The 17,114-nt window shown below is 41.6% G+C and overlaps 1 protein-coding gene across 4 annotated transcripts in view; it reads right to left on the bottom strand.

Annotated features, from left to right (window-relative positions):
• The window catches only part of Glurib (Glutamate receptor IB), a 208,665-nt gene that overhangs the window by 57,079 nt on the left and 134,472 nt on the right, over positions 1-17,114 (bottom strand). For 3 of the 4 annotated variants that reach the window (XM_076902751.1, XM_076902749.1, XM_076902752.1), the window contains exons 3-4: positions 5,067-5,194; positions 2,686-2,815 (exon numbers count right to left, since the gene is read on the bottom strand). In XM_076902751.1, coding sequence (XP_076758866.1) covers positions 2,686-2,815; positions 5,067-5,194 — 258 coding nt within the window. Of the gene's footprint in view, positions 1-2,685; positions 2,816-3,380; positions 3,470-5,066; positions 5,195-17,114 lie in introns of those variants that run through there. The other variant, XM_076902750.1, reaches the window with a different exon arrangement.

Genomic DNA, 17,114 nt, shown 5'->3' on the forward strand with positions numbered 1-17,114 from the left:
GCGTGCGCGTGAACATTTTTAATACGCTTGCGGTCATTTCGGCCCTTATTTACGCGCGCTCAGTAATTCGTAATAAATATTAAATGATTCTCCGCGCGTGGGATAATTCGATGCATTCATGATGTTCTAAGTGGAGTGAGAAATGATTACAACACGGCTGGGCGGATATTGCCAGTAAAAAATCGAAGCGATGATTCAAAGTGTTTTGCCGCTCCTGTGATTATTCTCGATGCGATTCAGGATAAATGGCGGCAATAATGGATGTTGGATTTCATGTTCGTGCAGTACTAAAGGAACGCCATTTGTGTAAGACACGGTGGAGAACTGTTCACTTTTGCCATTGCGTGATTGTTATCTTTTGAAGGTAATCGAGTTTGGTGTTTGATGAAGAGATTGCAAGCTTCAGCATGAAAACGATGAGAGACAAGTTACGCGTTGATATAAATGAATGCTAGAATGTTCAAATTATAAATTACTAGAATATTACAGCACGATTTGTCACAAATAACGTTGCTCGATTCGCTTAAAGCTTTCAGAGCGCTATTCAAGATTAATAAAAAGTTCTGATAAAATTTCATCGTAAAAATTTCATCGAACAGCTGTTTTAGCGTTTCATTATAATTTCAATAGAATTCCTTGGAATTCCATTACGCAGCAATAAAAGGCAGCAATAAATGTCATAATATTGATCGATCATCCTATTTATTTGCTGCAAAACATCGCGAGAAATTTACGAGCCTCTCGACGTCATAGCTTCATTCGCTGACGCAAACACGAATATTAGCGTGTCGCGAAACTTTCAACTGTGACGTCGAAAGCGAACGCGATAATTAGAGGCAACGATTAAATCGTGCGTAAAACTCTGTGCATTGAGTTCCGCAAAGGTTTGACGCATTGACTCCTTTTCATAAGATCCTCGGTGAAACCACGAAAGTGACTCAAATTTATTCTTTCCTCGACGCAACGCGATACAAATCAGGAACTACAATAAATGGTACTATTTTTTAAAAAGTATATATCATGTTAAACGTTTGTAACGTGTGTATGCAAATTATGCCTGCGATTGTCTAGCGAGGTTCAGATAAATTACGTCTTCGATTAAGATCTCGATACGCGCGGCCTAAATGATCGACGGCTTACGTAAACCGCGAAAGTAAAAGGAAAAACGTCGCTCAACTGTTCGCGGCTAGCTTATCTGACCTTCGAGGCCAAATTATTTCCTGAAACCTTTGAATACCAACCATTGTCGTGGAACGCTTAAGTAAATCGGATTTCAGTCATAGCGGAGCGATGATTCGAAGGATACCGCAATTGCAAAGTTAAGTTTTCTTTGTTACATATTTTCACGTCACGCGTATCTTTTTCTGTAGAAAAAATGTTAAGTGGCATTGCAACAAATTCGACTGTACAGAGTTAAAATCGTTGCAAGCGTGATTAATTTTCTACTAATCATACGCGCGTGATCTATTCACAGATATATAGTTTCTCCTATTTCATTTCTCTAGTTTCACGTTATCAAATTGCATTAGCAAATACATTAACACGATCAATGAAATTTGAGTTTTGCCAGGTTAATTATGCGTCTGTGATTTAATGAAGGTATGAACGTTCTTGGTAATTGTTTGAAACGCGTTTTAATTGGATTTTTTGTTCGCTTAAGGAAACTATTAGGCCTCAATGTCGTCCGCGGATTCTTGCGTAAGGTCGACATCTAAACGGATGTATTTTTTGCGGACATATTTCATTGCACAAATCGTGACAAATATGTCTGGAATTATAACTTCGTGTCAGGGCTTCCGTGCTCAATGTCGTCCGCATTTCCATTCGCGTACTCGACCACAGCGGGGATGAAAAATCGCATTTTTACGAACTACCAGACCGTGTCCGTATGAAATTAATATTGTCAGCGTCGTAGTTAACCGTGCAATTGCATTTCCTAGTCGCGCACTCGCTAAAGATCGATCGTCGTTTCTGTGAAATTTCTTTCAAAATGATTTCCATTTAAAACGCAGGCAATCTTAAAATGTTTAAATCACGCGACGTTTCGTTCCAAGTCACCTAATTCTTCTCATGGCGACACTAACACCATCCACCAGCATTCTACAACTTGGTTCGGTAGCAAAGGGCACACGCGGAACTCCGCATACGCAAAAACTTGGAAAAACTCATCTGAAAGTCTGCCACTGAATTCCCACGTACCCTCTTCCATTTAAAGCACCGGGGAGGTTCAAAAAATTATTCGAATCATTTAAATTCAAAGCCGCTCAGGCTCCCCTTCGGTGTATCTAAATTCAGACTCGAACGCTCCGAACTTCATCTTCAACGACGATCTCCTTCCTGGCTCTCTCCGCGACTCGGAGCCGGGACGAAACATGCAAAGCGGCGCCTAAGGGCCGTTCAAAAAGCGTCCTGGTAATAGAAAGTAGTGGGGCATAACAGGACGAGCAGAATTCCCGGTCATTATCGTCTCAGCGATTATTATTCAGACGCGTGTTGGAAATGCGCCCGATTTTCCGCGTTGTCGTCGCGGGTCAAGGGGCGGATTCTTAGCGGGTGCAATAAAAATAGTAACAGCATGAGGGTGTGCACGGGACAGGGGGCTGAAAGGGTGGTTGGTCTCCACGGAGCGGAGGAGGGCGCGCTGTAAAATGAGAAATGCATGAGAAAGGGTCGCGGTGGACTTACCGTCGTGGGAGTCGTAGAGGTAGATGATCTTCTTCCAGCCGTAGTATCGCACCGTGTCGATGATGGCGCGATGATAATCTGGGCGCATGCTTATGGCGAAATCCAGGAGCCCGGAGGACGGTGTCAGAACCTGGAAAACACACGTAAAGGCTTTCGACTTTCAGATTTTATTTGCTCGAGCGGGGCCAACCGGGGCTGAAGGCCCGGAGGAAACGTTAAACGGCGTCGTTCTTACTCGGTGGACTATCAACCGGAAAAGGTAAATGTAACCGTGAGTATTTATGGCACCGATGGACCGTCCGAAAGATTTTCACAGAGAAACGTGGAGTTGAAAGTCGCGAGCATTTTTGGTTCGTCGATGAAAAAGTAATCGGTTGATTTAAGGGAATTACTTTGAGCTGCTTGATTGGTATCCGGGGATAGCGAAACCGCGGTATAGTTATTTTTACTAGTAAATTATTAATGAAAACAATTTAAAAATAAAATGCTGTAGAATTGCATTATCCTTGGTTTAGCAGTTGAAAATTGCCCTTACGATTACGATACGACGCCCTTAGTACAATTATTCTAACAATTTCACCCTAAGCGTCTTTAGAAAATTAAAATTTTACGGTTAGAACTAAAAAAATAATCTCAAGCATTTCCCCGGCCCAAATCCAATACTTACCGAGCCAAAATTATCCTCCAGCACTTACCGGGTAGACAGAAAACGGAAAGTGAAACGCGATAAGAACGCAAAGCGTGGCGTTTCACGGAAAACCATGGGAAAATAGCATTGCAACGGGGAGGGTTCGGTGGAAATTGAAAAGATCTCCTTTTATAAATGGCCGTTCCCCGACGGCTGTAATTGACCAGCCTCCGGAAGAGGGGGAGCCAGAGGGAGAGACACGGTGGAGAAAATAAAAAAAAGCGGTGGGCTTCGAATTAGCATTACCACGCGATTAGCATTTAAACGACATGGACGTTCGTTACGCGAGCGTGGCGGCGTGCGTACTTACCGTGCACGTATACAGAACCGGATAAAAACGCACGCTTACATCCAGCTCGGGATATACGCGGCCGCCATTCATCCAATATGGACGCGCGATATCAGTTTTGCAAGTGGCGCTACCCGATAAACGCGACCACCGCGCCCCGAAACGTTTGCAATTCGGACCGGCGAATAAATTTGCGGCTGGTCCGATTCATTTCGAAATTCAAATTGTAATATGTTTCTATACACCCTATACATATTTATATATTTACGGGCGGACCGCGGAGATAGCGGATGGTGGCGAGCCGATGGAAGAGGGCGCGTAAAGCGCAGCCCTTGTTTGTCGGCCGTCAATTATCGAAGATGAAATAACAGCGGTCGGTGCGCGGGAAGTGTCATCGACTCCAATTTGATTTTCCTCTTACGCGAGAAAGTGTGCGTGACGAGGAAAGTGGCGAGGGACAGAAAAACGAAAGTAAAACTGGTTTTACCAGTTGTTAGATACACAGGTTGCACTACAAGGATAAACGGTGCTGGATTCTCTGCGAATTTGACCTTATGTTGTTGATGTACGATGCACTAGGAAATTGGAACAATCTTGTTTTCCTCTTATCTTTACTTTCTACCCTTTCTACTTATCAAACGATTGAACAGAGTACGGACGGATTCATTAATTCGTTACGATATTAAATATAATTATCAGGTTTAATATACAAGTGGGTATTTTGTTGTAGTAGGCGACTAATTTTTAAATAATTAAAATTGATCGACTTGAACTTTTATCGCAAAAAGTCTAATTATCTGGTTTTCAAAGCTAGCTAATTTTTAAACGATTAAAATAGTTTCATCACATGCATTTAATCGTTTTTGATACATACTACATGCAGGTGGCATTAATTAATAACCTCAGATTTTCGTAATTAGATGTGTGAAATGTGACGAAAATTTCGCTCTATGAATTTTTAATACTCTGCTCGTTAAATGAAATACATCAGATACGTGATCGCGTAAATCATCCCAAATACAAGATAGAAATGTTAATAATTCGATACACAATTCATCACGATTTCAATTAAAACCTGAGAAACAGATATATCAATTTCTCTCCCGGCTCGCTTATCGAAAAAGATGTTTTTCCGTTTTCATAGGATATCCTGATCAAATTGCGCGTAGCAAGAAAGGTGTTCCGGTGAAAAAGACTCGCGGTACGTAAGCTCGCGTTAACTTTTTATCGACACAGGTGAGCCCTGTGAAGGCGATAAAAATAAACGTCGGAGGCGGATAAGCGAGAAGAAAAAAAAAAGAGGGCGGAGATGTATGGGAGGCACGGAGGTGAAAATAAACGTCGCGTTTTCCCTTCGATGATACAAGTTTTTATTTAGCCGTTCAGGGAAAGCGTGCTACTTACCTTCTCGGGAAACCAGGGCGTCACGAAAGGCATCTGAAACGTGTTGCTGTAAGAATGGAGGGTGTCAAACGAATCCGGACTTACAGCGCCCAGCATGGAGAACACCCCTCTGCTGAATTGACTGCAGACTGTAATAAAAGAAATGAGAAACGTGGTTGATTGACTTTTCGTTTAATTTCGATTCCGCATTGTTCACTCATAACGATCGCATCGCACGTTTGAACAATTTTTATTGAAAATTTTTTACTCCTTTGCTATTATATTTTAATTAAAAAGTTGAACGTTTTTGCCGTTCCAATAACGACTCAAATTTTCCTGAAAAATTTAGTGGCCAGAAATAATAAAATCACCTCTACCGAATTTGTATCAACAATTTGTTACGATTCTTAAGGATTAAGTAACATTTTGCTATTGAAATAAATCTCTGAAGAGTTATCCTATTCTAAGTGTAACGTTGAGCGTGTTGAAAGTAAATTCTACGTCGTAATAATCGCGAACGTTCTCATCTGATCGACAGGTAAGTTAAAGAACGCCGTCGGGTCGCGTCGTCAATTACCGTGAAAAACTGATCACGGTTATCCCGGTTCGCGCTTCTCCGATGTCGAATAAACGAAGCGAATTTCGCGAAAATCACGCGACGAAATCCAATGAGTCGCGTCAGCATTTCACGGGTAATTTAATTCGCAGCCGCGTTCCCGGCTGTTCTCTCCCCGTCGAAACGGGGTGTAATATCCATTCAAAGGTGTCAAAGCATAGCCAAAAGCTCAATAACTCTGTTTTTCATTATCGTGTCGGGAACAAAGAGACAGGAATTCCATCTGGCGTACCACTATCGGCGATATTTTCCTTTTCTCCTTTATTCCTCGCGCGTAATCAACGATCGCGAAAAATCGCGTCGCGTGACGCGTGCATTACGTACTCAGTAATATCAGTATAACGCTGCATTAATTTATTGCACATAATATAGAATGCAATACTTTGTTCTTTGGTGAAAATGTATTACTTACATGTACTTTAGGTTGTATGGTCAGAGAATAATACGGGTGTTACGACTGCAGTAGTTGGCATCGTGGCTACGGCTTGCTGTCTATTGAAGCACGTGTATTGTACGCAGAAATTTGTTTTGAAAATTTCAATACTAACTCACAAAGGAGCGAGAGAGTGGGGACTAGAGTTCGGCGACGTAGCTGCGCGGGGAAGGAGAACGTACGGTCAGTTAGTGTGAGTCGTCCTCTCGCAACGATGAGACGCGTCGCTTTCGTGTTTAGGTATGTTCGTGCTCTTGCTTATCGACTATGTACTTGCCCTGCTCTGATTGTGTTTTCGTTCAGTTTTTAACTTTGTTCTGTAACTATTCTATAATATTAATTATGTACTGAACATTATTAGTGTAAATATAAATCAGTTTCTACGAGTTATCCATTATCTTTTGTTTAACAATTGTTATGATTATTTCATAACATAGAATTTCCTTGTTTTCTTGAAACGTTATTTGAGTTTAATTACTGTACCATTTTAATATCATTGTTTTCATTTCTACGAATATTTGTTCTAATTGTTTTGTTTCGTTCTGTTACAGGTTAATAATTTCTTACAGCCTTTCCAACGAGGGCAATGACGATGAATATCCGATTGATGAACATCAGACTGATTAATCTGGTAACGGAAAATGGTGGAATCTTTATGAAAATTTGGTAATATTACATATTATGAAAAATGGTGAGAAAGGTGTACGTATGTATAAATTTATATTATCTTTTGTTAGTTAATTCTAAAGTAAAGTGGTTACCTTTGGGCTATGTAATGAATAGCAAGTGATTAGCTTATTCAAGATTCTTTTAAGCAACTTCGAATATTTGCACAATATAATTCATTATTTTATAATTCATATTTTCATAGACCAACCATATTAGAAATATTACATGTAAAAGATTTATATACATAATATTTGCATATGATATTTCACGGAATAGAAGAAAGAAGTAATACCTACGCACTACTGAAAAATAATTGTGTACTTGTTTCATTCGCCTTTGGTCTCCCTGCTAACAATATTTTTCTTGCAGAAAATTTTGTGGCCGCGCGCAATGCGGTCGGTAGAGTCAGTGTTTGTTATGAAAAATGTATTTTTTATATTCCTCGGAGCGCGATTGCTCCAATTATAATAATATTTACATTCATGATGTAATCGTACGCGAGAGTAGAGTCAGTGTTTGCTTCGCAAATAGTAATATCACACTAGTCTTTTATTTATTTATTTATTTTCTGAACATTTGCTTTCGGTACTAGAATCTCAAGCGTCATCATCGGCTATTTGGGAAGGATCTAGCTGTGGTCCAGAAATCAAGCTCGTAAGTACTCCTCTGAAAAGACTGTCTTGAAGAACGGAAGTTCGTTTCGTGTAGTATTTAAAGCGCTTTCTAATTCTTTCGATACTGAACGTAGAGATGTGATAATAAAAAAAGGAAATATGAAAATCATTGCGCATTTGAATGTGTATTTAGAGTCAATTTAATGTGCTGTATGTGCATATATTGATACTATATAGTAATCAATATTTTAATATATTGATCAATACATTATCCATTTTTTCAAAACTACCATTTACATTTTCTCAGAAAATGATTAAGTGTGTTACATGTTCGTAAGACATTTCCATTATCGACGCTAGTATACTCCATAATTCCAGTCATCCAACTCTGGCACATTCTCCGCATCGCTTCAACGCCATCAATAATTGTCCGCCGCTTATTCTTCATTCCAAAATTCAACTTCACCCCGTCTGTCCGAAGTCGAGGACTTCGCGGAGCCTCCGCTCGCGTTTTCGCGAGTACGTCACCAACCCCCAACCCTCCCGTTGAAAAACGTGCCCGGAATCTCACGCCTCTTTCGAGGACGCTCGTGTTTTTCAGCGGGGGATCCTCGCATATGTAAAGTCGATAATGGGTCGGCCATTTGCTCGGCTGGCTCAATCGTGCATCCCTCTCGCGTACTCGACGCAGCCTCGCGCCGCACTGTGCATGCAACACGCGGCATTGCATATCGATTAGAAGGTTCTCGTACGTCCTTCGTAGCGATTACGCGACAACTAAGAAAGGGCCCGGCACAGACATTACGCGGAATACCGCGAAAGTCCCGCGGAAACTTGCTCGTTCGACTAGGAAGCCGTCGAGAGTACGGTCATTCGTCGGAAATTCTGAAACTTTTATGAATATGAGCCCGTTGCAAATTTCATTTATGCGACGCGAAATGGAGAAGTGCTCGAGAGGATGTTTCGCATGAATGACGAGTGCTTGGGGTGCGAGTGGAAAGAGTGTCTGTATCAGACGAGTGTTCCGCGGGCTCACCCCGATGTTTTCCTTTTTACCTAAAAGTATGCGGACTCGTCGAAACGTTGCTCATGCAGCAAACATAAATATCTTTACCTCGTGGTCCCTTTCTGACTGGACTGTCAAGGCTAAATGTCTCTTAGATTTGAAATTCTAAAGCAACCGAGGGTGACTGTCGAATAGTCGCAAACGAATGCTTATTATCAATGTACTCCGACACACACTTCCTCGGAACCACTCTTAATAAAAAACACCCAGTTATATTATTAGGTTGCTATATTGTTAATCATTGCTACATATAATGTTATTAGGATAATAGTTATTACTGGAATATCAGTCACTTGATTCTGTTACAATATAAGATCATCGTTCTTTGGTTAACCGAGCGAGTATGGATAAAGTATTATCTTTGGATAACACTTCTGATAATTCAGTGTTTTGCGTCTGCTATCTGGTCGCAAGCATTTTCCAAAAAAATGATGCACGCTTTAGTACTACATTATATAGAAACGCAGCATTCGGATTTTGTAAACCATTATTATATATTGTTGAACTCCGAATAATTTAACTTGCCCTTATTAATTTCTCTGGAAGCACAAATTTCTCCGTCAGTTATTATCCATTGGCATCGATAAGATCTTTAATTGTTTGTAGAAACTTGGCAGGAATATATTTGTATCGTTCGTGAATCTATTTTCCATACGATCGTCGTTATTAAACGTCGAGTCGAAACCAAACATCCCTGCAAGAGGTATAAAAAGACGGAACGACCGCGAGAGTTTTGATGCCGTTAGCGTAGACCTGGAGAGTAAGGGGGTAGTTGAAGGTGAAAGCCGGCGAATTCGAGGGTGAGGGAACGGGTCCCCGTGGAATTAATAATGATGAAAGAGCGAAGGGACAGAGTCGAGCGTCCCGCAACCGTATACGTCACGATCCCCCATTATGCTTATGAATATAAATGCACCCTTGGGGGTGGCCGCAATAAATGCCGGCCGCAGCGGCGGCGGATCTCTGAATTCTGCTGGAAACGGGCTGCGCGTACACGGGGCGCTGCCCGTGGAACAGCGAAAATAAAAGGCGTCGCTGCGCCGCCGGCCAGTTTTTCTTCCTTTCTCTCTGCACCATCCTAGTCGACATCCTCCTAGTCTCTCTCTTTCTCTCTCTATTTCTATATATATACACACCCTGCATCGCCTCTTCCATCCGTTGCGTCGTTCGAGCCCCTTTTGCTTTTTCTGTGGCCACGCGACCGCGAATGGTACCGCGCACACTGGCCGGCATAAAAGAATAATTAAAATAAAGTAGGCTCCGTGTAATTCGGACGAAATTGTGGCACGGCTACAGGGACGACAACAACGAAACGGTTAATAAGAGAGCGGCCCCGGACTCCACCCTGGTACTGGGTAATTGCGGGGGTTGGACAAAGGTGTTCTCTTGCTCGACACTGGAGGGAGGCGTTGCGAGGTTATTGAGGGAGGTTGTTCTTTAGGATCGTTGGGATACGTTGTTATTTATGCGTGAACTACTAGTAATTGCATGTCGATACATAATCAAAAGACTCATTGCGCACTGTTGTGGTTATGGTTTGTTAAGCGAAAAAGTATACTTTGGAATTTACTTTTTAAATCAGATAATGTATATTGTTTGAAAAATTACATCGTGGAAGGACAGCAAAATATCGTAGCATATTCCTCGAAGAAGTTATTCATTCCAGAATGGAATCGTTTTTTCAGCGTGACACCTCCGCGGAGGGTTCTCCGTTATTCAAAGGCTTGAAAGTGAGATACTAGTTGAAAGCAGTATCCAATGACGTGCAACGAGGAATCGAAGATGAAAGAACTTGGCGTAGATAGAATTCGCACAACAATGGGCCAATTTTAGAAAATTACAAGGCTCTCGATATATGTCTCCTAAAAATTATATTAAAATAAAAGGTCCTCTCAGAGCGCGACACTAATAAAATTAAATTTCGATGTCCAAGAAAAATATACACTCCGTTAATTCATTGCCACTAAATTTTAAACGATACAAGTCCATAAATACGCTTGTCCAAGGCGTAACAAATACATACTTTTTTCGACGTTCGATAGAAAGACCATCCGCCTTTTTCTCTCGCGTGTCCAGCTCTTTCAACCGGTATATTCACCGTATACAGATTGGCGAAGTTCCAAACGTTTGAATCGTTGCTCTACTCGATATCATATCGCCTCCGCGGCGGCGCGGCGTCTCCTTTTCGCGTTTCCTCGCTCGAAAACTTTTCTGCCGATTTTATCGAGTGTTGGACATCGCCGTTCGGTGCAGGTGGATCGATCACGTTGCACGACCTGCACCGTGTTCCGGAATTATCGGAACGTTTACCAGTCGTGTGTAGCAGGCTTGAATTCTTTTGTGTTCCTTACACCCATCGATTTCACGGTTAGCGTGCTGGAAGCGAGAATAAGCAAAACGCGCGCTCTTCGACAAATATTTCAATTTTGTTGAACAGATTGTCTGTTTATCGGTGGACAGTAATTTATTTGATTTTATTATAATAATTACTATAAACCCGTATAATTGTTAACTTCTAAAGCTAAATTTGATTGATTACTATGCGTAAAATTGTGTCTTCTTTATTTAAAAAATTAATACTCTAGTGGTATCGTTTTAAAATGATACTTCAAAATTATCATGGCACTCGGGCACACGATTAAAATAATTAAGGGTTACCGTTTACGTTAAAAAGTGTTTCAAGCGAACGTAACGCAAGAAATGAAAATTATATTCGAGGTTCTTGGAAATTTCAAGAACCGTTTAACGCGTTATAATTAAAAATATTAATGGAAGTTTAAAATCGAATTAAAAGTTCGTATTAAAAAAGTTCGATTGTTAACAAGAAGGCAGAAATTTCGCTAACTTTTTGATAAAGGTGGAATATTCTTATTATCTATTTTATTTGTTCACGATTATAGATAACATTGTAAATAGAATCCTCTGTTGACACCAACGAACAGCATCGATTGCAGAATCAATTAAAGTCGAAGAACACCTGTTCCTCCGACCGATGAAATACGTGCTCCAAAGTTGCGTCGAGTACATGCAGGAGGGTGTCGCGACAAAGTCGACGGCAAATGGCCAGACAGTATTATCGACTCTTCGTATTGGCTCGAACAAGTTAACGTCTATTATAATATAGATTACGCTTGCTTGCCGGCCTTGGACAGACTAATGATGCCGGGGAAGTTTGCGCCTTATGGACGCACGTACACACGGGGTTGTTGCGTCCGTGCAGGTGACACCTTCGTCCAACCGCCAACCACGTGATGCACAGCCCTTGCCCCGGACTTCCGCGTGTCTTTCAGCTAACGAATTCACGTCGACAAATTAGATAATTCAACATATATATAAATATATAGAATACGTTTTCATTGTCCATCCCTTTAAAACATTTCTCACCCTCTTTAAAGCTGTTTTGTATGTCCGACGCGCGCAGTTAATGAATATAATCCCGTTTCTCTTCCAAACACCCGCTTAAATTGTTAACGAAGATATTCCGCATGTCACGGCAGTTCCTAGTATACTTATTAATTATTTCAAGAAGTTTCCTTCGCGAAGAACTTGCCAGGGCGTAACTCGTGGGTGCCGTCAGCGAAAGCGATTCGCTAGTCGTCGGCGAGGAAATTCTTCTTGGAACAGTGGAATATTGCAGTAGGAATTATTTTTTACTCGTAAAGTTTCAAGTGCCTAATGTAACCAAAGTTCGCGCGCGCTGGGGGTGCAAAGGGAGATCTCGAGAGGGCCGAAACGAAGAAAGTATTCGCAATGATTCTCTGCGAGCCACTCGACGACAGAAAACATGGTTACAACTCGACGGAGTATGTTAACGAGCTCGATCACGCACGTGTCACGCGCGTACAACTAGGTTAATGAATCGTTAGGAAATATTTTCTTTAGGGGATGTTTCGTCGTCCTCGTTGGTCAAATTTTTATTTCACGAGTGCTTAAATACTCTTCGCCAACTCCGCCTCATTCACAAACTCTGCTCTCAGTACATCCAACCCTTACAAATTTATTTAATGGCTACTTAAAATATGAATGTACAGAGTGTCCTAGGATTCAATAGACAACGCTTAAGGGGTGATTCTTGTCGTCATTCCAAGCAACTTTTTTGTTTATAAAAGTTTCTAATTCGTAGCGTCAGATATACCGAATAATGGGTTCGAATAGGCAAGCTGGTTGATTGAATTAGTATCTGGCAGAGGTTACGTCAAATTATTTATAATTTACGAGAGACTTTACGCTCTAAATTTCATGTAATACGCTACATTTCGAGGCAAGCTATGCGATACTCAACGAATTCAATTATCTTCTTCAATGCTCGTTAGAAACGCAACTGGATCCGCAACTGGCGAACATCGTTCGCCAAGATGGAGGCACAGTTGGTACTCTGATCGCGCGCGCTATTCAAGCCCCGAAAGACACTCGAAACCGTAATTTAGCGGGCAAGTATAGGCGCGTATCTAGAATTGTCCCCTCGTATTATATTTAGCAACTAGACAACAAGTAATTCCAACTACGGTTCACGGGCCATTTAAGTTGCAAACTCGTCCTATCACGCGTGTTCCCGCTTGTCCTCGAACAGCGAGTACACGTGCACGCGTGCACCGCGCGTGTATGCACACGGTTCCACATACAGCCACCTGTACACGTGGCCCTTATCAGAATTATCAGCCCGCTGTTTCCTCGGGTCCCTTCGCCGCCGCGAACTTGCCTCGCACAATAGAGAAAGTTTCACCGATTTGCCGATTATCTCGAGCAAGTTACCGCGTTGGTCTGCCCGCGAGATTTCTCGAATTCGCCGATGGAACGGTAATATACGCGTGGGCCGAGTATCAGCTCAACGTTTCCGGGTAGCCATATTATGTTTTAGAAATTCCGACGACGGAATTTGATTTTCGAGCGGAAACCACGGAGGGAAGCAAGGAATCTTTCGAGAAATGGTTAATACGTTTAGTGCAAATGAGTTGCAATTTCAACAGAAGAGTACGTGCATGTATTATGTGTGTGTGACACGTTTCTTTCGATATATCGATAAGCTGGTCTCGACGTTTACAACACTCGACAGATATCTTTAGGTTACCATATTTACTATTAATTTATAGGAAATAATTATTATATAATATAAAACACATTAAGAAAAGCACATCACTCGTTTAGAGATAAGTGGAGGAGAAGGCAGTGTAAAGAAACCGCTCGGCTCCTAAATTATCCAGCATCCGTTAATAATAACGGGACATAATCGCAACGCAAACTCAAACCATGATCCCAGGAGTCCGCCGCCGTGGAATTCCCTCTTCTCGATTTTAACTTCATCGCGGCGGGTAAACGTGGCTGGCGCTGCTGAGCCAAGAAAGAGGCGCCACGGTCAACACCTTCGGCAAACACGGATTAAGGCTCTCAGCTTGCGTCGCGATATTTATCTTGAGCGAGATATTGCGAAAAAAAAGGGACCAAGAGACCCCGTCTCACGTCTTCATTTCCTGCGCGCGCCTGACGCGATGTATCCTCGGACTTTTCATTTCGACCTGGGTCTGGAAGTCGGCCATTACTCTTTGTCCACGGCGTTCAAGTCGCGTAATAACCGCGATGGAATTTCTCGAGGGCCTCCCAGCGTCCCTTGGCGGACCCTACGTTCCACTTTTTCCTGTTTCTCTCTCCCATCGGGGCTCCTTTTCAAATCCTGCGCAAGGTGATACCCTCCGTTCCATCTCTTCATCTTCGTCGCAGGACCGAACGCTCTTGGACGCGAGGTGAATCGTTCGGGGGAATTCACCGGTGGGGAAGACAGCGAGAGAAGGTCTGAGTCGTTATGTCTGTTTCTGTCTTAGCGACACGCTGGTGATTAATGATCGTCATATGAATCTGAATGACTAGGGGTGATACAGGGTCTTCAATAGCGAGGTAGTGGATTATTACGCTTGTGTAACGATGAAATGGACGAAGTAGATTGACGATCTACTTTTGTCTCTTAGCTTATGTAGAAAAATTTCTGAACAGTAGACTTAATTGATTGAATATGAGGATTTGAATGCTAAGCTGAAGGGGTGAGCGTTGTAATGCGTGGATGAGAAAGGTAAGAAGAGAGAGAAAAAAGAGGATTCTTTAGTAAGGTTATCTAGCACGTTTTGTTTTGACGCGTGTTTTATGATTAGAACTTTTTTATGCAGGAACTGAAGGTGTAACTGAAGATTTTTGAAATTTCAATTAAGGTAATCTAACGATTTTTGGTCTTATTATTTTACATTCTCGTTGTTTACAAAAGACTGGTTTGTTACTAAATACTCGAAATACGCATTAAAACATGCAAACAAATTACTATTTGAAGTCAGTAAAACATAGTAAAACCTTGTATACTTTTTACACGCGTGCACATATTTTCTACGCAGGTTCGGATGGCAATACAGTACATTTAATTGACAATCGAGCAGAATTCAAACATCGCTGCACTATGCTGTTCAAAACCAGAAATCGGTCGACCAGAAATCATCGAATATATCAAACCATTCAAACGAGGAATAAAAAGTGTATCACCCTCTCGAGTACATCGCGTAACAAGTCGCACAATTAAATATCAACGGGAACAATATTCGCACGTTTTCGAGATCGAACGCTCCCAACAACGCTTTCGATTCGCACTGTGTTTCCCCTTTGAGGATAACAGCGTCGCGAGATTTTCTTTCCTACCCGGGCGCGCCCTATCTGCACTTTGATCGGAAAAGTTAACGGCGGCGGGAAAAAAAGATGCGAGATCGCGGATGACGCAGGAAGTTTCGCCTGTTGTCTCGTATCGCGATCATTTTTAACAAACCGCAAAACCATCGGGAAGCGAGCGAGGAGCGCGAGGAGAGAGGTGGGAAAAAAAAGGAAGAAGAGGAACGTATTGGATCGCCAACGGAAGCTCGCGATAGGGGAGAAAAGGCGCAGCGAACATCCGCCCTTTTCCAACTTGTTTTATGGAAGATCACGATAAGAAACTGCCTGTGTCTGACAGCTTTCCGATGGTAAAACGACGAAACGGAGATGTTGAGCACCTGGCTTGCCAGGAGATGTGTTCTCGAACGAGAACCACCTCGGATCGAGAATCGAGGCTTGGATCGAGAATCTTCGTCCCTTCGAAATGTCTCGTTGAATTTTCCTTTTCCAAAATAAAGTCGAGAGAACGCGAGTGGTGTGATCTAGATGGTCGTAAGTTTTCTATCGTGCTTGAAGTAGTTGCAGATTTAATTCTTCTGAAACAGTTTTGTCAGATCATCGAAGAATAGGTTGGCTTCCATGCAACGATTACAGATTTAAATATAATAACGATTTACAGAAAAAATTCAAGGACAGTTCATTTAGAAAAATGAGAATTATAACGCAATTTATTGGCATTTATTTCGCGTGCACCGGGTCTGATTAAAATTTGAAACAGCCCGCAATGTTTCTTCGAGCACGTTTCATGAATATTCCACGCGTAGTTACGTTTCCATTCGCATCCTTTCTCCCCTTTTCGCCGCGTTCTTCTGTTTTTTTCTTTTTTTTTTTTCCCCGGTTCCTTCAGAGTCTTGCCCGCGTGGAAACTACGATGGCGATCGCCGCTGGATTTCGTCGTATTCACGAGCAAACGTTAACTTGCAAGTAAACGACGAAAGGTTTCCTCGCGTTGTCGCGTAATTGAAATGGCGGCGACACCATTAACAGGTACCAGGCTCGGCCCGGTTGTGGAAGCGTAATTCGTATAACTGTCCCAGATGCTGCGTTGAGTCACTTTATTAACTACGCGTTGTCCGTGCAGCTCTAATTCCGTTTTATCGTTGCTTTTATTAACACTTTTCATTAGGCCTTGTTTTATCTCCGTTATATTTCTTCTGTTAACTTCTTCATTTCGAAATTGTCGTTACGAATGTAAAACGTGACTTAAATATGTGATAGCATTTTAAACGACAGAAAAATTGTTTAACATAATATCTTCTCCCGAATTACTGTTCATTTAAGTATTCGATTTAAATATTGTTTTTTATCGCAGGAAATCGATATTGAAGAGGTCGAAAATGAATTTTTTAAATCTTAATACAGTTGAATAGGGTATGTACGATTTCCATCGAAAAGAGATTGCAAAATCATTCGCTACCGTGTATTGAAATTAATATATTCGTTTCGCTGTTTTACAATTATTTTTCGTTTCACGAGTGCGGACATTAATTTCGAAATGCAGAAAATCTGTACGCCTGATATTTTCAACCGTGCTACGTATATAATTTTACGTTACGGTTCCATCGCGCACACTTTTTTCATGTTTTAATCAGCCGTCGAGTGAGGTGATTTATCGAATGGAATTTTGCATTGCAAGTATTGAGAGAGAGAGAAAAAAAAAAAAAAACAGTAGAAAAAGGCTCGAGCGAGAAACTTTCGGACAAATCTGGCATCAATGACTGCTAGTAAACAGGTGCTTCAACATGAAATGTTTGTTACTCGAGGATTGGAAATGTTGTATCGAAGTTTGAAGAAGTTAGATTAATTACGGCTCGCGTAGCGATATTACAGTATCGTTGGTCACGTTTTCATTCGAATTAACCGTCCATACATTTGCTGTATTGAAAAAGGGAACTGCGTTCTGTCGATATTCGTAAAAATATCGCGCGTTATTCTGCAAATATTTATTGAACAAGATATCAAAGAGAAAAAGAGATACGCAACAAATTTT

Source organism: Xylocopa sonorina, chromosome 10 (genome assembly GCF_050948175.1).
Source record: "Xylocopa sonorina isolate GNS202 chromosome 10, iyXylSono1_principal, whole genome shotgun sequence".
NCBI classification, from domain to species: domain Eukaryota; kingdom Metazoa; phylum Arthropoda; class Insecta; order Hymenoptera; family Apidae; genus Xylocopa; species Xylocopa sonorina.